At 35.9% G+C, this 24,695-nt stretch overlaps 1 protein-coding gene across 1 annotated transcript; it reads left to right on the top strand.

Moving 5' to 3' along the window:
* Positions 1–11,105: 11,105 nt before the first annotated feature.
* On the top strand, positions 11,106–13,329 carry LOC145047656 (calmodulin-binding protein 60 B-like). Its single transcript, XM_078995984.1, has 8 exons — positions 11,106–11,297; positions 11,387–11,462; positions 11,589–11,641; positions 11,716–12,206; positions 12,377–12,537; positions 12,620–12,820; positions 12,913–13,033; positions 13,113–13,329. The coding sequence occupies exons 1-8, from the start codon at positions 11,209–11,211 to the stop codon at positions 13,163–13,165; spliced, it is 1,245 nt and encodes a 414-aa protein (XP_078852110.1). The 5' UTR covers positions 11,106–11,208; the 3' UTR covers positions 13,166–13,329.
* The last annotated feature ends 11,366 nt before the right edge of the window (positions 13,330–24,695 follow it).

The raw sequence follows: 24,695 nt of genomic DNA, 5'->3' as shown, positions 1-24,695 counted from the left end.
CCTTCGCTTAGAACCAATTAGTGTGCCGGTAAACCACACACGCTCCACTAACTTCATAGCAAGGTGCAAAGTGTAATTTCATGGGATTGCATCAATTCACTTTTCCTAAAGTAACTAAGATTGGGAAGTTTTTAAGAAAACATGTAGTTACTTTGTATTTCTTATTATACTTTTAATGAGAGGATGAGGTTGCCCTATCCTACCCGTTCGGCTAACGACCCTCCACCAATCAAGCGAGCGGTGGGTGTGAGTGTACACCCATTAAGCGCCATTTTATAGGCCGCAACCTTATACCCACCTTATAGACCGACTTTGTGAATGAGACCTACTAACGGTAAGACTAGCATTTAAGTTATACATACATATATATATATATATATATATATATATATATATATATATATATATATATTAATCTTGTAATATTATATTAGTATATGGTTGTATTTTAAACTTGTAAAATTCTAGGGTTTGAAATTTAAATTGTCTAAATTAAACTTTTAATCACAAAACATAAATTTCAAAACTTGAGGAATAGTTTTAAACATTTAAAACATAAAGGATCAAATAACAAATAATTTAAATTAACAATTAATCACATAATTATCCATATTTGATTAATAATTATCATATAAGGAAATTAAATATTTTATTAATTGATAATTATCTTCAATTAGATCAAAAATATAGTCATATATATCATAAAATCGGATTAGGATTGATCTAATATGATTAAGGTAAGTTTCCATAAGATAAATATGAAAAAATTCCGTTTTTGGCTAATCCTGACGCTCGAACTCGCCGAGTACCCACACTGGACTCGCTGAGTCGGGTCAACTCGCCGAGTCCACTATGGGACTCGCCGAGTCCACTATGGGACTCGCCGAGTCCATGACTCGGAAACATAAAATCGAATTTTTCAGTTAAGATTCAAACATTCAAGCATCAATTTAATAGAAACCAATCAAGGCTCTGATACCACTGATGAGTTTTGTACATAAGAAAATTCCTAAGTGCGCATACAAACCCTAATGCTCGGATCTAGGTTTCTCTATTAAACATGCTTTGAATCCAAGACTTCTAATGACTAATTAGGTGTATGAACAACACAAAAATCAGATCTAGAAACATACCTTTGATTCTCTTGTTTGATCTTGTTGTCTTGGAGTTCTAGAGTCACAATTGTCACTCCTCTAATGGCTTACAAACACCAACTAGCAAAGAGGATGATTTGAGAGAGAGGAGAGAGGTGAAATTCGACCAGGGGTTCTCTACCTTAGATGAAGTGTCGAATTCCCTCAGCCATATGGTCTATTTATACTTGTAGACTCCTTAAGGGTTACAACTTAAACCCTAGCTGGATAACTTAGACTTTAAGTTAATCCATATCCTTTCCTTGATAACCCTTTGGACGATTTTGGCTTATCCTAGCCCTAGAAATCGTCCAATCCTTTATCAATAAGGATTTACAGTCTAAAGTTTAACTATCAAACAATTGACAGTCTATACCCTCTTATTTAATTAATTTCTTTAAGTCACCAAATTAATACTAATTAATCTATGACTTATATTAATCAAATAACTATATTATTATTCCTTATATTATTCTCATAATATATTAATAATATCTATTCTCTCATAATAAATCATCCTACCAAGTTGCTATGGTGAAGGCAACCCAAAAGGACCATGCACAATCGGGTCAAATACTTGCCTAATATAGTTGCCGCCTTAGACACTATTCCAACAGTGGGTCCCCTTTCATGGAGGCGTGCGTCAGACATTGATGGAGGATGCGCACAAATCCAGGTTTTCTATCCATCCCGGGGCGACAAAGATGTATAGGGATCTTCATCTTGACTATTGGTGGCTCTGCATGAAGCGGGATGTAGCATAGTATGTGGAGCAGTGCTTGATCTGCAGGAAGGATAAGGCCGAACATCAGAGGCCACATGGCAAGATGCAATCGTTGGATATTCCCATGTAGAAATGGGAAGATATTACCATGGACTTCATCACCAAACTTCCCAGGACCGCGCAGGGAGTGGATTCCATATGGGTCATTGTGGATCGGTTGACCAAGAGTGCGCATTTTATACCGATCAAGGAGAGTATCTCGACCGAGAAATTGGACGACATCTACATTTGAGAGGTGGTGAGTCGGCATGGAGTGCCAGTCTCCGTGATTTCCGATAGAGATGTGCGGTTTACTTCCAGATTCTGGAAGAAATTCCACGACGAGTTAGGTACTCGTCTGCACTTTAGCACCGCATTTCACCTGCAGACGGATGGTTAGAGCGAGCGGACCATCTAGACCTTGGAGGATATGCTGCGGGCATGTGTGCTAGGCTTTGGTGGTAGTTGGGACACTTACCTCCCATTGGCTGAATTCTCCTACAATAAGAGCTACCACGCGAGTATCGATCGTCCTCCCTTTAAAATGTTATACGGGACAAAGTGCAGGACCCCGATATATTGGGGTGAGGTTGGCCAGAGGGTCATGGGGAGCACCGAAGTGGTGCTCAAGACGACAAATAGGATTCAGCAGGTCAAGAGCAGGCTCCAGACTGCATAAAGTCGGCAGAAAATCTATGTCGGCAAGCGCAGTTCAGACCTGGAGTTCCAGGTCGGGGATATGGTTCTCCTGAAGGTGTCACCTTGGAAAGGCGTCATCCGATTCAATTAACAGGGTAAGTTGGGCCCCATGTACATTGGACCTTTCACGGTTATAGCCCGGGTGGGCAAGGTGGCGTACAGGTTGGATCTGCCAGTCGAACTCAGTCAGATCCACAACACTTTCCACGTCTCCCAGCTGCGGAAGTGCCTGGTGGACGACTCGGCAGTGGTGCCCCTGGAGGATATTCAGGTTGACGATAGCCTGAATTACATTGAGCGACTTGTGGCGATTCTCGATCGGAAGTCGAAGGATCTGAGGAACAAGAGGTTCGAGCTGGTGAATGTGCAATGGAAGCACCGGACGGGCTTAGAGTGGACGTGGGAGCCGGTGGACGAGATGATGGAAAACTTTGTACGCCACATTTTTCCTGACGACCAACCTGTTTACTGTGTCACTGAGAATACAAATTATTTTAAAAATGTCAACATATATAATGTTGGTGAGTTCATAAGCATGCTTGTATGAAAAACTTTGTATCATTTTGTAAACACCAAAAAATCCGATATTTCCTGTAAAAAATGGTTTGAGAGTTTTGTTTAAAATCTTATACTAAAGCATGTGTGTTTTGTTTTGACAATGTAATAAAAGAGAGAGTTCCAGAAAATCCTATATTTTCTACTGTTTGTAAACTGTAGTGTGTAGTATGAAGTTTCCAAAAAATCCGATATTTTTTGTTTGTAAAAGCATTGTAGTCTTAAAACCATAAGACCCGAGTAATGTAGTAAATGTATAGCTCGTACAATGTATCAAGAGTATAGTATGTGTATTCCGTAAATTTATTGTGTTGTTAATCTCTATGTGAGTCGTTATAACCATGCTTGATGTGATTGATATGTCTGTCATGACGTTATTCAGGCGTCGCATTTAAGGTAGGATATTTGTCACCCTAGACTGGCCTAGTCTAGCTGTAGCGAACAGCTCAGGTGTGGGGTATCAACGTCGTATAGATCTATACACAAACTCTCGCTCTCCCTACAGGAGACTCTGGTTATAACTACAGGACTTACGGTGTACACTATGTAGGTCCGAATGAAGGAATGTCTCCCAAAAGCCTTAACTAAATTTATGCGAACAATGTATCACATTATTTATCGCTTTAAATAATGTTTTGAGTATATATTTGCTTACAAAACATTGGTGATAAAAATACCATTTGTTTTTATAAAAATGTCAATTGTTTATTGTTATCAGCCCGATTAACATAGAATGTGTCGTGAGACTCAATAAACATGAAATTGAGTATAACACACCCAATAAACATGAAATGAGTATATAAAGTCTAATAAACATGTAATAAGTATATAAGACCCAATAATCACGTAATGAGTACGTAAGACCCAATAAGCATGTAAATGAGTATTTGAGGCCCATTTTGTAAAGAATGATTTTTTTGGCCCATTAAGCCAATAATTTACAATAAAGGTCCATTTTTGTTAAAAATTACATTTTTGGTCCATTAAGCCGAAATTTACAATAAAGGCCCATTTTTGATAAAAAAATACATTTTTGGTCCATGAAATCGTGAGTTTCCAAATAAAGCCCAATTTTATGGAAAATTTACACTTTAGGCCCAAATTAACCGAATGTTTTCATTTAAGGCCCTCTTTTTTAGAAAAGATGGCACTTTTGGGCCTATAAAACCGTATGTTGAAAAATAAGGCCCAATAAAACCAAAAATCATCATTTTAAGCCCATTAAAATGAAAATGACTCCAAAAGTCCATCTTGTTTTTCTTTATTGTAAAAAATGGCCCTTTTGCATTATTTCTTTGTTTTTCTAGTAACTTTTGCATCTTAAATCTTTTCAACATTATGTAGAGTTACTTCAAGTAATTTAGTTTACAAACATCACCGAGACTTGATAGGTATTTCGAGTTTTATGAAAGTTTAACATGTCTTCATGGAATAATCACAACATATAACATGAAAAATACACACATACATGCATAATACTAAGATTAACCACAAAACTAGCTTGTATTCTCCCCCAAAAGATAGTTAAACTCGAAAACTAGGGGGTATGAAGCTCACATTGGTGATGAATCAGTTTTGATGAAGAAATGAAAGAGAATGAAGGTGTTTTCGGTCTTGGATGTTTCTTTTATATGAGTTTTCGAATCCTAGAGAGTTCTAAGAGCATGATCACGAAAACAAAGTGTTTATGAGGAATGATCTATCATAAAATGGAATAAATCAACTTGAGTTTAGTTAAAGACTTACCAAGTGGATGAAAGGCTTCAAGAGAATTCCTTGAACACACACTAACTCACAATTTATTGGAGGAAAAAGTGAGAGAGTTCTTGAGAGTTTAGAGAGGAAAGGATATGTAAGTGAGAGTTGGAACGAGAAGTGAGTGAGGTGGAGAGTGGTATGTTTCTTGGCTAAGACATTTAAGGAGAGAATAGAGATAGAGGGATATATATATAGAGAGAGATAGATAGATAGATAGAGAGAGAGAGAGAGAGAAAGGATTAAGCATTGTTGCATAGAGGGTAATAAGCTCCTAGATGCATGTGATTACCTTGATACATGAAGGTTAATCATGTGTTGTCATGCCTTGATTAAACCTTCATCCATCTATCTCTATCTTTTTTATCATTATAAGTATAGGACCGAGAATTAGGAGAGGGAAAAAGAAAAAGAACATTGGACTTGGAATTTTGAATAGAAACCGAACCTATAAAGCCCAATAAAAAATCTTTTCGCCTGTAACATCCTGAATTTCCGCAGGTATATTTGAATCCCTCCTATTCTATAAGAATCAATTGAGGTCCCTGGAGTTGGGGAGTTAGCCCATGAAATGTGCGAGGACTAAAGTTGCCACTTTGAGTCAAGAAGGAGTACACTGAACGTACATAAGGGTACGCTGAGCGTACTGGGCACGCCCTAGTATGCTGGGCATACACTCATGTACGTTGGGCGTACTCATGTCAGGAGAAAACCCTACTATTTAGGGTTGGGGGCTATATAAACAACCTTATAACTCATTTCTCTGATTATCCTCAGCCTTCACAGCCTACATTTCGTTCTTCATCAAACCCTAGCCCTTCAGTGTGGGTGTAAGTTTTTTTTTTGGTGTGTTTTGGAGTGTTTCAAGAGAAGATCATTGCACTCAAATGTTGGAAAAGAAGCTTAAGTTCATAGATCTGAAGTTGGTTTGTGCTCAAGAAACTTCTGAATGTATAAAGTTCTAAACTTTATGCATACATGCTTAGATCTAATCATTTTACTTTATTAGAAACATCTTTTGTCCCAAAAGCCATAAAATGGTGTATCTTGTGTTGTGAACGTAAAGAGCTGTCCTTCTAGGCTTTGGAGAGGACTTTGAGTGATAAAAATCAGGTCTCATTAGTTATAAGTGTCCCATGCAAGAGGAATAAGGTCTTAATGGATTAAGACAAAACATTTAGGACCTTATGGATGTCTAAAGGGAAAAAGGTCGTGACTTTATGGACCATGGGCATGTTAAGTCACTGGATTTAAGTTTTGAACTCAAGGGCTTACGCCATTAAGCACTTAATAAGGTTTTGTCAGGTAATAGAGTATGCCCAACGTAGATTCGGTACGCCCAGCGTACCGGGTCAACCACCCCGACGGTGGTCAACCTCTGGTCGAGTACGCCCCGCGTACGACCTCTGTTGGACCATGAACATTTGGGCTTCGGGTTTTGGGCTGTTTTATGGACTAGGGGGGTTGGGCCTTTATTAGGCTTAACAAATAAGATGTCTGATGGGTTTTGGTCATAAGAACATCCTATGTGCTCATACAAACCCTAATGCTTGGATCTAGGTTTCTCTATTGTACATGCAATTCATCCAAGACTATAAACCCTAATCCTAGCATATGATAATCGATATTAACATAATAATGGGTTTAAGATATTACCTTGATTGTTATATAGCAATAACAATCTCAAATCCTCCTTGTAATAACTTTAGAAAGCTTAGAGTCACAAATGTCACTCCTCTAATGGTTTACAAACACTAAGAGAAAGAGGATGAAGAGGAGAATAGAAGGAGGCTGCCCAAAACCATCCAAAACCCTAGAAGGAAGCTTGTCCACGTTTTTGGGGCATAAGGGTTCTATATATAGTGATGCTATTAGGGTTATCTAACAAGGAAACCCTAATCTGGATGCTTAAGCCCTAAGCAACCCATGGACTCCTTTCCTTAAAGGCCTTGGATGATTTCTAATGGGTTTCCCCATAGAATTCGTCCAACCTTATATAATAAGGTAATCCATAGCCCAATTGCAATTATCATATAATTACAATTCCAGTCCCTTAAGTTTAATTAATCTCTTTTAGTCACAAACTTAATTCTTATTAATTCTTGACTAATATTAATTAAACAATATGATTTCTCCTTTAATATATTATCCCCATAATATATTAATAAATCATATTTAATCCCTTCTCTCCGCAATTCATCCTATCAAGTTGCTTTGGTGAAGGCAACCCAAAAGGACCATGCACCATCGGGTCAAGTACATACCAAAATAGTTATGGACTTAGACACTAATCCAACAATGTCATGGGCCATTAGTGGTAGTTTATCATGGGTTTAGGCCCAATAAGGAGGTTGGGCCCAATTTGGTAAATTGGGCCAAATAGTGGATTATGACTTGGACCATCAAGTTAGGGATTTGGTGTGGACCTTTAGCCTAACAAAAAGGAATGTACTTATTAAGTAACGAGGAAACTTAGTTAAGGAAATAATGTCGGGTATTAACCAAGTAATTTCATTATGTAACAGTTCAGGATTTTCGGTGAGTCAACAACCAGAGATTTTAGTATTTCAGCACTACTTACGAGGTAAGTTTCCTCACTATACTAAGGGGTCTAAGGCACCAAAGTCAACCCATTGGATATGATATCCCAACAGTTGGTAGCATGTTGAGTATGAGTCAGTATCATATGATAGTTGATATGATAGTTAGGTAGATCTGTAGGATTACCTGTGTTACTATGTGTTTATCTGTAAGCGCATTAGTTGTTTTATATGTTGGTGGGTTGAGGATACTGCCTCGTGCGGTAACGAACAAACCCGGGAGCATTCCAAATACGAGTTGAGGGCCAGGTGGGGCATGCCAGACTCGTACTGTGGGTTTGGTGGCAATCCAGATGTGAGCTGTGGGTCCGGAAGGCAATCCAAACTCACACTGTGGGACTAAGGGTAATCCAGTCTGCAAAGTTGTGGACCCAGTTTATGCTGTTATTTGTATATGTGTTATGTGCAGTGTATCGGTATTTTTAGGGGACTCACTAAGCTTTGGCTTACAGTTTCAGTTTATTGTTTCAGGTACATCAGGGGATCGCGACAAGGCGAAGGCGTGATCGTACAGCTCCTCATAATTTGCTTATGTTTCTGGGAAAAACTCTGATGTTAGACTGTTTTTGAAAAACAAGTTGTATTAATTATTAAATTTTAAATATTTTGAAAAGTTTAAAATTTGCTTGAATTTATGGTTGTTACATCGGCCCGTTAGGGCTCATTAGAAGTTTACGGCCCAAAATGGTAGAAGAATTGGGTTTTTGGCCCACTGAGACAAGGTGAGATTTTCGGCCAAATAAGGCCCATGAAGAGTCTTATGGCCCCAAAATACTATTGCTTAATGAATGTGGGTCCAATTAGGGCCCAAATAAGGATTCTTGGCCCAAAAGAACCAAGTTGACGGGTTACTAGCCCATTAGGCCCAATAAGTGAATCTTGGTCCACAATAGGTTTGAACTAGGAAGTTAGGGTTACAAGCCTAAAGTTGAGTGAATGTAGCGTATTGAATTAGTTTTAGAGTTTGCACAAGTGAGTTTTGATTTTGAATTGTCATTTTTAAGTGAATGACATGCATAACATCATACTTAGGGTTACCAGATACATCAAAAGTTAATTACACATGGACATAATTTCCTAGCCTTAAAATACTAGCTGTGACAACAAGTGACTGTATTCATTCAATTGTATCGATCATTTATCCGTCTTTTGAAAACCATCTTGATAATCTATCATATTTTCAAGATAAAACTGTTTTGGTCCCTACAAATGAAGAAGTTGATGCTATTAATGACTACATGTTAGGATTGATGAAATATGAAGGGAAAACTTATATGAGTTCAGATTCTTCATGTGAGATAAAGTCAAAAAATTGGTTTGAGGAATCAGTTTACTCTTCAGATATACTGAATTTTTTTAAGGCATCTGAAATTCCCAACCATAAGCTTACACCAAAAACAGGTGTTTCGATCATGTTGCTTTGTAATATCGACCAATCCAAAGGTCTATGCAATGGTACTAGGTTACAAATTGTTAGGCTTGGAAAACATGTCATTAAAGCACAAATTATAACTTGTAGATTCTTCAATGATACTACTTATATCTCGCATTAAGTTAACTCTATCTGATAAAAGAATCCCCTTTCGTTTTCATTAGATGCAATTACCCGTAGCTGCTTGGTTTGCTATGACCATTAACAAGAGTTAATGAAAATCATTATCAATTGTTGAATTGTATTTAAGTAGACTTGTATTCACTCATGGTCAGTTATATGTAGCTGTTTTTCGCATGACAGGTAAAAAAAAGGCTTGAAGGTACCCACGTGTGACGAGGAAGGTCGTCCAACCAATAAAACAAAAAATATTATCTACAAATAGGTCATTCAACGATTATAGATAACACATTTCATTTTATTTTTTAGACATTTCAATATAATCAATAATACAAAGTCTCTTTATGTTAATTTGTCTTATTTTTTTTATTGTGTCGATTTTTTATAAATTTATATGTTTATCGCGTTTTACGCAGGTCCTAAATTTAGGGATGTTATAAAAATAAAATGTTTTGTAGAAGTTAACCACTGAAAATAGAGAAATTTACAAAAATAGCCATTTACACTAATAACATTATAAAAATAGCCAAAAAAAATCGAAATTACAAAAATAGCCTACGATTTCACAGATGAGAAGGCCCCATCTATGAAATTACCTTCTCATATGCGAAAGTACAAGCACCTAAAGCACAGCTGTGCTTTAGGTGCTTGTACTTTCGCAGGTGGTTTTAATATTTTTTTTTTAATTTTTTTGCTGTATATATAAGGGTAATTTCGCAGATGGAATAGGTCCATCTGTGAAATCCTCTGACTCTATCTGTGAAATCGTTGTTTTTTTTTTTTTAGGTTGACTATGAAATGGTTTGGTTTGACTACGAAATCAGGTTGCTATATAAATAGTTTTGTAGAAAAAATACCATTTTGGTTGATATTTGTTTACGAACTCTCTCTACAATTTACTCAAAAAATGATTGAAACCAAACCATTTCATAGTCAACCTAAAAAAAAAAAAAAAACGATTCCGCAGATAGAGTCAGAGGATTTTGCAGATGGACCTATTCCATCTGCGAAATTACCCCTATATATACAGCAAAAAAATTAAAAAAATATATTAAAACCACCTGCGAAAGTACAAACACCTAAAGCACAGCTGTGCTTTAGGTGCTTGTACTTTCGCAGATGAGAAGGTAATTTCACAGATGGGACCTTCTCATCTGCGAAATCGTAGGCTATTTTTGTAATTTTGATTTATTTTTGTAATTTTTATTAGTGTAAATGGCTATTTTTATAAATTTCTTCTGAAAATATGATAAGACATAATTATATATAATTTATCGAACATTATATTTTAATTTAATTAAAACTACATTTTATGTGTTAAAAATTGATACAATGTACTCGTCTTTGTAAAAAATGGAGTTAAAAATCAGAGACTTGAATATACGCGTCTCTGCAACTTCCAACAAACTTCCTTGTAAAACCCTAGCACTGCAATCTTCGACGATCTACGCAACAGGTACGCGTTCAGTCTCGTCTACACTTGTTTCCCGCCAATTACTTGTTTGTAGTGGGGTCAATTACGGCTCCGGATTCGGATTTTTAAACCCTACAATACATTTTTTGTATGATAAAACGGTTTTCACGATATTTTTGTTTTTATCGAGCGAAGATATTACTATACATCACGTATGAATTATTGGAACTTTCATTGTTGCTACTCGTTTCTAGATTGGAGTATAACTGTTCAACTGTTAGGGAAGGTTCCTTTCGGTGTTTGCAAATGGTCTGATGATATAATGTTAACAATTTAACTCACCGTATATTAACTTGCAGCGTTAAAATGGCATAAAATCTATAAAGGACATTTTTTTGGAATGATAGGATATTTATAAAAGTTATGACAATTCAGTTTTGCTAATTTACAAAAAAAGTGTAGGAATTTCTGAAATTTTGATGTCAGGCCACGTGTCAAAGACATAGATTCTGTTTTAAAGACAAACAAGAAAATGATATGGTGTTGGATCCTACACTATTAAATTCAATTATATGTCAAACCCACACCTACATTTGAGGGACACAGAGGTAATTTACTTGGAAGTTTCAAACAATCTTCCTATCATTTTCACCATATAAAAGTATGATCCTTATTCGACAGTTTACAGTTAACATTTTGCTTTGATTCCTAAACTAGTTTTTATTTGTTTGTGTTTGATGGTGCCCAAACGATCCTTTAGTGAGGAGGAAGAAGGGAATAGTTCTAGATTTTCTACTCAGGAATCAGATGGAATTGGATCTTCAAAGTGAGTGATTCAGATTTTGTAGAATTTCCAATAACTTCACAAGCTATGATTATCCTCAAATCTTCTTGATGTGTTTCTTTCTTTTGCAGTGATGGCAGAAACGTGTTGCAGAGAGTTTCTCGTGAAGAGTTAGAGGCAACATTGGAACCATTAATCCGAGGAGTGGTACTACCATTACCATTACCATGTCTTGTCTTCTGTCTAAACTTATGAATCTAGTTTGCAAATCATCTGCTTATCATAATTCACAAGATCCTTTAACTTAATAAACATTTGGATTCTTTCTGATAGGTGCAAGATGGAGTGCAGCTTGCATTTCAAAATATCTTTGGCACATTACCAAGGTTGTATCTCTATCTCATTTTCATTTCTATTATAAGATTTTGATGCATGTATTCATTTCTTTTTTCTCATATAGATCTACTTCTGATGCACTTGATACACGTACTACAACACCCCTGCAGCTTCGTTTCCTCAACAGGCTGCTTCCTACATTTTTCACTGGAAACAGGATAGAATCTGAGGACAGGAGTGCTATAAAACTAGGGTTATTTGATACCATTTCCAATGAGATTGTGTCATCTGGACCCTTGTCTTCACAGAAGATAGTGGTTGTTCCTCTTGATGGTGATTTCCCTTTTGATGATGAGGAAGATTGGCCTGAGAGTGATTTTGATGCCAAAGTTGTATCTGCAAGAGATGGAAAAAGGCCATTGCTGACTGGGGATCTGGTGTTTATTCTGAAAGATGGAGTTGCTGATTTAGGTAATGTAGTTTTTACTGATAATTCAAGCTGGAGGAGGAGCAGGAAGTTTAGGTTAGGTGCAAAAGTCCAAAATGCCACTCATGGAGTCAGAATCAGAGAAGCAAGAAGCCAAGCTTTCATAGTAAAAGACCAACGAGGAGAGTGTAAGCCCCCATTCTATGTTTATATCTCTCTCTTTCTAATGTCTTTACATTGAGTCAGAGGCTTCTAAGTCTGATATTAATCTTAAGAGACATATCAAATACAGCCTGCTATTATATTTGTATTGATACGAGCTTCTTGATTCAAAGGGAACAGTATTTTCTTGATGCAGTATACAAAAAGCACCATCCTCCATCATTGGGTGATGACATATGGAGGTTGGAAAAGATAGCAAAAGATGGGGTTTTGCATCGCCAGTTGGCATTACTCAAAATATATACAGTGAAAGACTTCCTACAAGTGTATAATACCAATGAGTCTTCACTATATGGGGTAAGAATAAAGAATCTCTCCAGACCTGTTAAGGATAAAGGAGTATTTTATTTTATTTTATTTTTAAATTTTGATGATAAAGGTACTTGGTGGGCCCAATAACAACAATTGGAAGACGATTATCAAGCATGCAAAGGCGTGTGTTTTAGATGAGAAGGTGTACATGTACAGATGTGTTGCAGATGGGATTGGGATTTTGTTCAATTCTGTTATGGAGGTTGTGGGTGCAACCTTTGATGGAGAATATCATCTCTCCATTAATGAGCTTACTGATTTCCAGAAGGTTTCTATAATTATAATTTCATGCCTCAAGTCTTTCTAGTCATTTGCTTTTGTTGCGCTAAATTAATTGTTTCTAATATGTTATGTTTGTAGTCTATGGTGGAAGCATTGAAGCAACAGTTTTATAAAGATTTGGAGGGGATGTTACCAATGGATGATTTATCAGTGATTGAAAATAATCTTCATGTTGACCCTGTTACAACTTCTGGTTTAGGTATGAGCTTGCTGATATTTTTTTGGTATAATATTATTAGTATCTGTTGTTGCTTTATAGAGAAGCTTATTTTGTACAGATCAACTGCAAAGAATGGGGGAGTTGGATCCCTTTTCTAATTTTTCAGAATAAAGAATGGTAGAGTTGAGGTGAAGAAGTTTCGCCTACATGCATCATTTTGATCTTGATGTTTAAAGTGTATCATATGATAAAACATTTTGGATTTTTTTTTGTGAATTTCCATGGATAATAATGTTTAAAGTGTATCATATGAGAAACATTTTGGCTCGCAAGAACCCTTCCTTCTGAGTCTGTTAAGAAGAAAAAAAATGGATTGACTAAACTTCAGTGTTCCTACAACACATGAGTTTGGTGATAGTATATAAATCAGTTTTACAAAGTTACAAATCAGTTTTATGTATAAAAGTGTAGATTTCGAAGTAGATTAGTGGGTATATATACTTAGCATTCTAAAAAACCACTGCAAAAAACAGTGATTGAGTTGCTTTATAAGGTTAGTTAAAAAAAAGAAGAAAAATATACCAACTGCGCATCATGTTGAAGAAAACATTTTTTTAAGTTTATTTTATTGATAGTTTGTTTAGTTAAAAAGTAAAGTGTGTTGAAGAATATTTTGGATTGATAATTAAGGGTATTTATTTAAGATTTTTTTCAAAAAAAAAAAATTGTTGTTTAATAAAAAGGTCTTCTATGCACCAATTGACAAAAATAAAAACAAAACATAAACATGTCTTGTTATAAGAGTTAACCGTGCATATCCTTTCTTTATTAATCTTCGTCTGAATTGAATCACAATAATATATTTTAAGTAGCAATATTTACACTATCCAAATCGCTATCTTTCAAGCAACTTGCAATGCCACTTGTATAATACTTATATGCCACACACACCTACTTCTTTCAAGTTTTGAAAGCCTTGCAAAAAAAGATGGCCCACATTTATAAATAGTTAATTACTTATTTATTGAAATGCTCTTATGTGACATGTTTTGCAAAATATTGAAATTGCACCCACATTGCACCCAGGTGGGTGCTCTTAAGCATCGCTGCCCGGGTACCATTTTCAATTTTGTCTTACGGCATAAATTCTAGTGTTCGAGATATCAATAGATGATCCATGAATTTGAAAGAAAAAAAAACATTATGACTTTATCTAGTAAAGTTCCAGAGTTTTTCTTGCTTCACCTCACACACATAATTATTTTTTCAAATACCAATTAATTTTTTAAGACAAACAAACGTATGGATGCATTGGTGATTTTAGTGTCTCCATGTTATTTTATATAATTAGAACTAACATGCGAGCTAAGAGGCTTCATAATTAGTGTGTGTGTGTGTGTATATATATATATATATATATATATATATATATATATATATATATATATATATATATATATATACGGGTTTGTGCGGAGTGCACGCATGTATAAGATCGAATTAGAAGCTGGTTCGACGACAAGTCGGGGGTTTGGGGGCAACGCCCCTGGGTCTGGGGTTTCCAAAGGGGCAGCACCCCTTTGGCAGGGTCTAGGGGTAGAACCCTGGCTGAAGTCTCGTTGACAGCTAACCCTAAGAGAAACCCTAATCTCGTTTATTATATAAACGACTCTTCTCTTTGAGAATATATACACAAAAATTATTAGCTCTCTTTTTCTTCAAACAAACAAAGAATCCTTCTAGCAATTTGGCTTACGATTTTTGTGCCTAGATTCATGAGTTTTCTCTTCGATTATTCTAGGCTGAATTTCTTGCAACCCAGACATAATGTAGAAAGATCAGTTCGGAAAGTATTCACACGATCCAAGCGGTATCCAGATCTCCAAAGCAACTTGATAGGATGAATTATGGAGAGAAAGGATTAAATATGATTTATTAATATATTGTTTAATTAATATTAGTCAATAATTAATTGGTAATTAGTTTTGTGACTAAAAGAGATTAATTAAACTTAAGGGACTGAAATTGTAATTATAAGATAATTGCAATTTGGGCCATGGATTGCCTTGTATCAAGGGTTGGACGAATTCTATGGGGAAGCCCATAAGGAAATCGTCCAAGGGCTTGATTAAAAGGAGTCTATGGGTTGCTAAAGGCTTAAGCATCCAAATTAGGGTTTCCTTGTTAGATAACCCTAATAGCCCAACTATATAAAAACCCCTTAAGGCTAAAAAATGTGGCTAAGCTTCTTGTTAGTGTTTCTACACGTTTTTGGTAGCCTCCAACCTCTCTCCTCTTCATCCTCTCGCTATTGGTGTTTGTAAGCCATTAGAGGAGTGACACTTGTGACTCTAAGCCTTCCAAAGTCAATACAAGGAGATTTGGGATTGTTATTGCTGCATAACAATCAAGGTAACACTATAAACTTATTCTCATGTTAATATGATTAGGGTTTATAGTCTTGGATTCAAAGCATGTACAATAGAGAAACCTAGATCCAAGCATTTGGGTTTGTATGAGCACATAGGATATCTTATGACCAAAACCCATCAACTCCAACTCATCATACTACATCCATGCCTCTGATTACCCAAGGCAGATGAATGTGAACAACGTCCTCAAAGACAACAACTACAATGATTGGGTATAAGAGATGATGAACTTCTTGTTTGCCAAAAACAACGCAAGGTTCATCAATGGCACAATCAAAGAAATTGGAAGAAACATCACCAAACTACATGTCATGGATGCATTGTGATGCCATGAAAAAAAGGCGATTAACCATGATGACGCAAAAAGATATTAGAAGCAGTGTCAAATACTCAAACACTGCAACAGAGATATAGCCAAATCTACGAGAAAAATTATGATGGAAAGTGCTCTACGAACATATAAACTAAAACAACCCCTCAAGATCACGCATCAAGATGGGTGATGTGTCCTAAATTATATATTTTAAGGGACATTTCAAATACTTTTATGAATGTTTTAGTGATAACCATAGATCAAAAAATACTTAATTGCTTTATATTTATATTTGCACCTGCAAATGACATGATGAAATAGAAGCTAAAAAGGATAATTTGGAGTATATTTTCGTTGAATATTGAACAAGAAAAATAGTTGAAACTTAGCAAAGAAAGAAATTAGACGATTATGAAGACAATTGCCAAATTTATAATTTCACATCGTGATTTTCAGATCACGTCACGATTTCGAGTTGGTTGGAAATAGAGCCTTAATTTCGACCTAATGAGTATTCAGATGATTTAGAGGGAAAATATCAATAATATCAAATGATAACGATAAAGGAATGTCGTTTTGAGGGTCCTTAGGCGATATCATTCGGAAGGCTGATATGGATAGGGCTGTTAATCGGGTTTCGGGTTAAACGGGTCGGTTTAGTCGGGTTTTTCTAGAAAAAATATTCACCTGAAACCCGACCCTAGTAAGGTACGGGTTAGTCGGGTTTCGGGTTAGTAGGGTTGGGTTAATCGGGTTAGTCGGGTTGACGTTGAAATGTAGGATGAATTTATGTAGTGCCATTTTAATACATAATCCACATGTATATGAACTTACAATGAAAAGTTGGTATGCGATATGAATTTTTGGAGTTTCTTTTACCATATTAGTAATGTAAACAGTGAATAAAATTGGTAAAACTGTTATAACACAACCGTACTGCATTAAGAGAAGAAGATTTGAATATGATGTCTCACCAGGTTTCCAAACCTGACCAACTAAAAATTATGGGCGTCTCATGTAGCGGTACTAAGGTTGCTAGAATTTGAATATGATGTTGAGTGAATAAAGAGACAACCATGTAATAGTATTCAAGACATTTATCTCTTTACACTATAACATATGTTGGGTATTAATGATGACATCCTTAGTGTTTTGGTATTTTGAAACAGTATTTGTTATTTCAAAATGTGTTATTAAACTGAGATTTTCCACAACAAAGGCAACATAATAATTTAAAGCATAAAAAAGTTTTATTTTGTTCTGGAAAATAAGGGATGTCACATTATCCTTGATGACAGATAACTTAGAAACATACGATTAAGGATATGTAAATTGAATTAATTACTTTAGGAATTGGTAAACAACAAACTTATATCTATTACACATAATAGAAGTCATAAATATAATAGGGAATGGTTAAATCAAAATATGAATACCTTCGGATATGTTTTCTATACAGTCAACCATGCTTATTTATTTGCTAGTTTATTTGAGTGACTTATCATAAATTTCCTTTTAGATGCTTTATTTTGAGGTTGAATAATAATTATATTTAAAAATAGTAGTACATCTTCGTTCCCCATGTGCCTGAAACCCTCATTTGTAATGCCTGTGTTTCTGGGGCTGTCATTAATGTTGATATAATAGTCTAGGTTAACCTTTGTAACCCGTTTTGAAATAATAGAAGTGTATTATTTGAGTATTATGTGTTTTGTGCTTAATTGTTTAATTATGTGGTTTGATTAATTAAGAATAAAAATAAACGTCAAAATTTAAGTGTAAAATAAACTCGTTATCTTTGGATAATGTTGTAGTAGTTGAAACGAGGTTTCCGAATATATATAAAACGCCCAAATCTGACTTCGTATGAGGAAGTTATGATTTATTGAAGTTTCGACTTAACGGTATGCAACCCGAAATACTCGATTTGAGAGCGGTTTTTAGCCGAAACAATATAAACGAGAATCGAAGATCTCGTTGTTGGTATCAAAGCGATGAAAAGTTAGGCGAGAACGGACGTCAAACGAAGAAGTTATGAATTTATAACGAAGTTTTTCTGTCCCGGCCTACTAAAAATAATTAATAAAAATAAAATCAAAATTAGCCGACGGAGTCTTAACGAAAGTTGTAGAGCGTAGTCTCACCTACGCGTGGATATAAAGAACATCGAAAACGGAGTTCGTATGAAGAAGATATGAACTTTCGAAGTTTATTAAATAATTAATATTAAAATTTAATTATAAAATCCGGTATTATCCGAAGAGGAGTCATCGGACTCATCCGAAGTACGCCCAACGTACAGCGAAGCGTGACGTCCCTCGCACTCAAGTTCTTCGGATGACACATGCCATGACGATTCGGACGCGTACGCCCCGCGTACTGTGAGGCTCCAGCCTCCTATAAATAGGATGCGGGGGCAGCCGGCTCATTTGCTCTTTTTCTTTCTTCTCTCTCCCGTTTTGCATCATTTTGTGTGCCAGAAGTACCCCGAAGCCCCGGTATCATTCCCGAGCCCCGAAGCAAGTCCCAAGGTCCCGAAGATCCCGAGAAGTAAGATTCCCGAGCCGAAGCTCTGCCCGCGAGGAGTCCGGTTTTTGTGAAGATCTTCCAGATCTACCGAAGAATACTACTTCTACAATCTGTAGTGCTGTCCGATCATCTTCTGATCAAGTGAGTGTGTAGTTACTTTATTCTAACGCATAATTATGAAGTATTTTATACGAAATACGTGTTATGTGTATAATTTTGTTGTTATATGTGTGAATGTATATTCATTCTTTTCTATCTCATAGATCTGATTTATTTTCTATGAAATACGTGTTATGTGGGTGTGCCTCATCTGTTATGTGGAGTATGTATTGAATGAAAATGCTATACAGGTTTTAAACTATGTATGAAAATATATATTTTTATCTACTAATATGTTGGTTAGAATATGGGTAGATAGTTGATGTGTAATAAACAGATGAGAGACATCGATGTTGTTGTTGTTGTTGATCTAGTTATTCAGCGGAGTATGGATAACGACCACAGACTCTTTCTAGACAGTCTTGTGGAACGCTAGCAGGTTCATAACCTGTAGGTGTTGTGAACGATGTGTTCACCGGTGTACTCTATCCCCCTCATGGTTGCCTTTAGGATATCTATTGTTGAGGAAACCCCTTAGCAGTAATGTCCGTCCCAATGAAAATCCTAGATTAGGTCCTTTGAGATAGATGTTGTTTTAGGGACGTAAAGTGAGGATAACGGGAATGGGTAATCGGGATAGTGATTGGTTGGTGAAATTAAATATAATTTATTTATTGTGGGTTGAAAACCCTATATGCTCACCAGGCTCCCAAGCCTGACCTACTCAGTTTTATTTGTATTACAGGAAGTGGTGCAAGGGCGTAAGATGGATGAATCATCGAGTTGTTTTGTTTACAAGTCTTTATATGTATATATTTGTTGAATGACTTGTAATGTTATCGTTTATGCTTTATGGTCTGTATCGGAACATGACATCCCGAGTTTTGATTATATAATGAAAATGCGTCTCTTGATGAAATGCTTTGATAAATATTATTTTATCATGTTTTGTTTTGGGAACAAATTCCGCAACACTTTTAAATTAAAAGGATTTACTCTGAAATTATTTTAAAAAGCATAAATGAAATCGGTCTTTTCTGGCCGTGATTTTGGGGATGTCACATCATTTACCTAAGTTATACTATTCATGGTTAGGTACACTTCCTAGTGTTGATAGTCTTAGTTTGGTTTGTTCAGTTTCATAATTTTAAAACTGGATTTGTATTTCAAGTTTATTTTAACGACTACATTTTACACATCAATGTAGCTTTAGTGTCGGCTTCCTAAACCAATCTACGAGACTAGTAGGACACAATTCAATCAATATAGACCACACCATGTTGTACATGTAGTAGTAGTACAAGCGACATTGGAAGATGGCTAAATGAATCCAAAGAAAAGGAAAGATTATGTGAGTTCTTAATGGGACTTGGTATAGACATCTCCAGGATAAGAATACAAATACTTGTGATGAAACCAAAGCCAATTTTGGGCACATTGTATCACTTGTACATTAATGATGAGTAGTAAAGGGCTATTTCACAATGAAAAGGCCACCAACAAACATTGTTTCTTTCCAATCTTTTGTTCCAAGTTGAAAGATGGAACTGTTACCCGATAACACTATAAGACCACATAAAAAGATGCAAAACACAAAAACATCGATGAGACTGAACACTATAATTTTATGGGAGACTTACATAACTATGATTAATGTTTAAAAATGTGACATCCCCAAAATCACGGCCAGAAAAGACCGATTTTGTTTATGCTTTATAAAAATCAGAGTACTTCATTTTATAAAAAGGTTGCGGAATTTGTTCCCAGAAAAACACGATAAATACGTTATTAAAACATTTTCGAAGAAACGTATTTTTATTCATCTTAAAACGTTTGGGATGTCATCGTTAATACAGAAACATAAGCATAAACAGAACTTACAATTATTTACACTAGTGATCTACATCTCTTTAAATCTCTCAGTATGTCACTTCATATCGCCACCTGTGATGTAAATAAACTGAGTGGGTCAGGTTGGGAAACCTGGTGAGTACATAGGGTTTTCAACCCACAATAATATAGTTATTATGTTTAAACAATCAAACAATCAACCCAATTACCCATCCCCATTATCTTCTTTTAGTCTTCCCTAAAGATATTATCTCAAGGGTCATCTCCTATATCATATTTACTTCTCATCTCCTTACATCGTATTTCCTTACATGATTGTTCCTACGAACTTTACCTAAGGATCATCGCCTACATTGCATAGACAATACTAATCCGAGGATTACTCCCTCAATATGTGTCTAGCAAGAGTTAGGGTATCATCGCATGATTACGCAGCCACAACATCGCCTGGACTTGTAAATCATGATAAGGGTTAGTCTATCATCACATGAATACGTAGCCACAACATCGCCTGGACTCGTAATTCATAATAAGGATTAGACTATCATCGCATGAATACGTAGTTACAACATCGCCTGAACTCGTAATTCATCACCTACAGGTTACTAGCCTGCTGGTGTTTCCACGGGGTTGTTTATAATAGTCCGCGGTCGCCATCTATACTCTGGTAGATGACTACATCTCCAAATTGTCGGACAAGGTTGTAGTATCCTACATCACCGATTCATAATCACCTATCTATCATCACCTATCTCTCATTATTTTATTTCATCACTCACCAACTATTTCATCTACCCATGTTTTATCCCCACATATTTGTAGATATAAAATAAATATACAGTTTAAATCATTTAAAACATGTATAAATCATTCATCCAGCATAGACAACAAGTATTTTGACAATATATACACATAGCACGTAATTTATATTAAAATAATTCATATCTATGTGTAAGATGAAAGGGACCATGCACTCACCTGAAAGGTGGTGACTCAGCACTCGGACAGCGCTTCGATACTCTCAAAACGATATTCCTTCGATAAAACCTAGTACCAGTACCATTAGGGTTTAATCTAACGATAACCGTAACTAATTAATAGTCTGACTATTATTATTATTATATAAGCGTTAAATAACACTCAATATAACTCATAATAATAGCCCAAATACTCATTATAAGTTCCTAATAATGTTACTATATTAAAACATAAGCTATACTAAAGATAGCGTAGGCATAGCTTACTTACAGCGGGTTTTTCGCAAAGTCGGGCTTCGCTGGAGCAGCGTTCCCAAGCCGAAAGACCCTTTTTCTCAGGACTCCAGGAGCCTCGGGGCTTCCTTTGGGTGCTAGGGGGTTTACCTAGGCTTTTAGGGGCTTAAGGGAGCTTAGAGAGAGAGTATAGAGAGAGAAAGAAGAAGGTTGAAGGTGTGAGAATGAATGGAACCCGGCACCTCTATTTATAGGGGTGCTGACTGGCCTACTCGCCGAGTAGGGGGGACCTACTCGCCGAGTTGGTCCATGTGGTGGCCATCTGGTGGTGCCACGTGTCCAATTCTGGTGGTGCCACGTCACCCCCTATCGCGTATCAGCCTTCAAACTTAGAAAAATCATAACTTTCGCATACGAGCTCCGTTTTCGACGTTCTTTATATCCACGCGTAGGTAAAATCAAGATCTACAACTTTCGTTTAGACTCCATCAGCTAATTCTCGACCGATCTCAAATTTAACAGTAGGAGGCGTTTAGACTGTTAAATGATCGCGAAGAGTTCATAACTCCTTCATCCGGACTCCGTTTTCGTCTGTCTTTTTACCGTTGAGTTCCTATTAATGAGACCTTCAACTCTCATTTAGGTCGCGTAAGCCAAAAACCGCTCGAACTAAAATTCGAGTTTCGGGTCGTGCACTGCTAAGCCGAATCTTAGAAAAATCATAACTTCTTCATACGAAGTCAGATTTGGGCGTTCTTTTTATTGATGTTCTTAGCTTAACATATTCTACGACTTTTGTTTAGATTGCTAAGGCTAAAAAGTCTTCTATCGTAAATTCACTATTTACGTCTCCCGGTGCCGTGCCGGTTTTGCCGTAAAACTTCGGTGGGCCATAACTTCTTCGTTATAGCTCGGATTTCGGCGTTCTTTATATGTACGGAAAGCTTGTGTCATATTCTACAACTTGGTTAAGATTATTTATTCTAAATAATCTTTTGTCGAAAAGTCATTTTCAATCCCTATTGCCTCTAAATTGACTAGCCCGGATCTGCGGGCGTTACAAAAAAGAATTAGTTATCTGGAGTGGTAGCTAGGAAAAGGAAAGAATGAAAAGGAAAAACCAAGAGCTTCATGTGGGATCAAGCCCCATACATGGGGCTAACAACCGATAAATGTCAAAGGTTATTTTTTTTTACAAATGATGAAAACAAACTCATGTTTAATACAACACCAACCGTAAACATGGTCGATAAGCTAGATCAAAATAATATTTGGGTTGGGTGTTAGGGTGTAAACAAACACATAACATGTAAGCGTGGTTCACTTGAAAGAAATACGAGAACTGCTAATGAGACACCCACCATTATAACCAACATTGATACTATTCCTTTTGAGGGAAAGACCGATTACACCTTGTTGGGTAGCATGCAAATTAAAGTAGTTCTATACATTTCCAAAATTCAATTGCAATTTGCAACTTACTATTTATTTGCCAATTACGAATGATATCCAATGTGAAATAACAATTTTTCTTGATTTTTTTTATCATGTAATTGATGTGTGTAAATTAAAATGAGGTCTATATATAATGGGCATGGTAGCAATTGAAAAGAAGGATATGATGTCGATAGTTGATATTGCATCACGGCGTAAGAGATTGGGTCACACTTTTGATTCAAAATTTTGTCACGTTGAGTTTTTGAAAAATGTTTCCCCTAAGTTTAAAATAAAGTATGTGATTTTTTTGTAAAGAAAAAACATACTAGATTACATTTTCTGATGAGTTAAAAAAAACAAATAGTTGACAATTATAGATAATTTTAGTGGATGCATGTAAGTTTTCTTTCTCAAACACAAACATGTTGTTTGATTAATTAATTTTCACAAAATCAATAAAAAATCAGTATGGGAAAAACAATAAGAAAATTAGATGTGATAACAGAGGCGAGTTGACATCAAACTATATGAAAAACTTATATGTTGAGCATGGAATTATGTTGGAAACCATCTATCCACACACACCACAATAAAAGGGTAGTAGAGCGAAAACATCGGCATTTGCTTGAAATGGCTTAGTCCTTAAGGTTTGAAATAGACGTGATACATAGTTCTAGGAAGAATGCATTTTTACGACGACTTACATCATTACTCAATTGCCTTTGAAGGTCATAAAAACCAGTGTAACGCCTGTTTTCTGTATATGCTTAGTTGGTTATATTAAGGAAAATGAGTTAGTGGGTTTTTGGGAAAAGCCCTAGTTCGCGACGCGTTTAATGATGGGATACGATGCGTGCCACACTATAAGTAACGACATGACTAACTAAGGGTAGCGATGCATGGCCGCAATCAGCTCAAACCCTAATTCTTAAGCCTTGAGCCCTATATAAGGACACTAACTTCTAGGGTTTCTCCATTTAACAACCTCCATCTTCAAAGAATCCTTAACTTATGAACCCTATCCTATATTGCCTTTTTTTCCTTGAAATTTGGTGTTATTGGTGGTTCTTGAAGAATAAGCAAGTTTTGGGTTTTTTATGCATCAAATACATTTAAACTAGGTATCAGAAAAATCATTCTATGATATACCTAAGTGGACATGCAGCCTAAGGATCTGTGTTTCATACTAATTACTGTTACCCTATGAAAAACTTGAATACAAAGGAGGAACCATACCTCTTATATAGCCATTAATCTCCATGCTTGAGATCTAGTCCTCCTTAAAGTTGTTTGGATGAGAGGATCCAAAGCAGAATCCCTCTATCAAAGAGTGGAATAAAAGTAAATAGGAGAAATTTCAATTTCTCAAACCTTAACAAAGAAAGGTGGCTGTCACACGCCCAACCGACGACGGAAACACCACGCGGTGAGACGACATCATGGATCACAATAATAAGCATACATTAAACATACAACAATACGGTAGTAGAATAAATACTTTTATTCACTAAAAAAGTAGGTTACAATATTCCCTTGTCTAGGGTATCGAAAAATGAAAGATATAAAACAAGCATTAACAGTTAGGCAACAAGGGAAATACTGAAAAATAATAGACGACTGCAATCCCATGATTAACCTTGTAGTATGTCTTCAAATAGTGTAACCTCCTAAGAATACATGCCTTTTGAAAGAGTGTAAACTAGAAAGTTGGTGAGTTTACAGGTTTATAATAACTTAATTAAAACATACTTTCTCCCTAAAGTATAGTTATATTAGAGTTGATAAGTACTATTCGAGACCGAAATGCATTATTTGGATATATAGATAGT

Source organism: Lactuca saligna, chromosome 5 (assembly GCF_052625555.1).
Source record: "Lactuca saligna cultivar CGN05327 chromosome 5, ASM5262555v1, whole genome shotgun sequence".
Lineage (NCBI taxonomy): Eukaryota > Viridiplantae > Streptophyta > Magnoliopsida > Asterales > Asteraceae > Lactuca > Lactuca saligna.
Note: the sequence above shows the minus strand (reverse complement) of the source record. Positions and strands in the feature narration are given on the sequence as shown.

Excerpts from the sequence above, each read along its gene's own strand:
- LOC145047656 (XM_078995984.1), top strand. The coding sequence starts at position 11,209 with ATGGTGCCCAAACGATCCTTTAGTGAGGAGGAAGAAGGGAATAGTTCT. Across the intron at positions 11,298-11,386 it reads GATGGAATTGGATCTTCAAA|TGATGGCAGAAACGTGTTGC; the intron begins GTGAGTGATTCA and ends TTTCTTTTGCAG. Across the intron at positions 11,642-11,715 it reads ATCTTTGGCACATTACCAAG|ATCTACTTCTGATGCACTTG; the intron begins GTTGTATCTCTA and ends TTTCTCATATAG.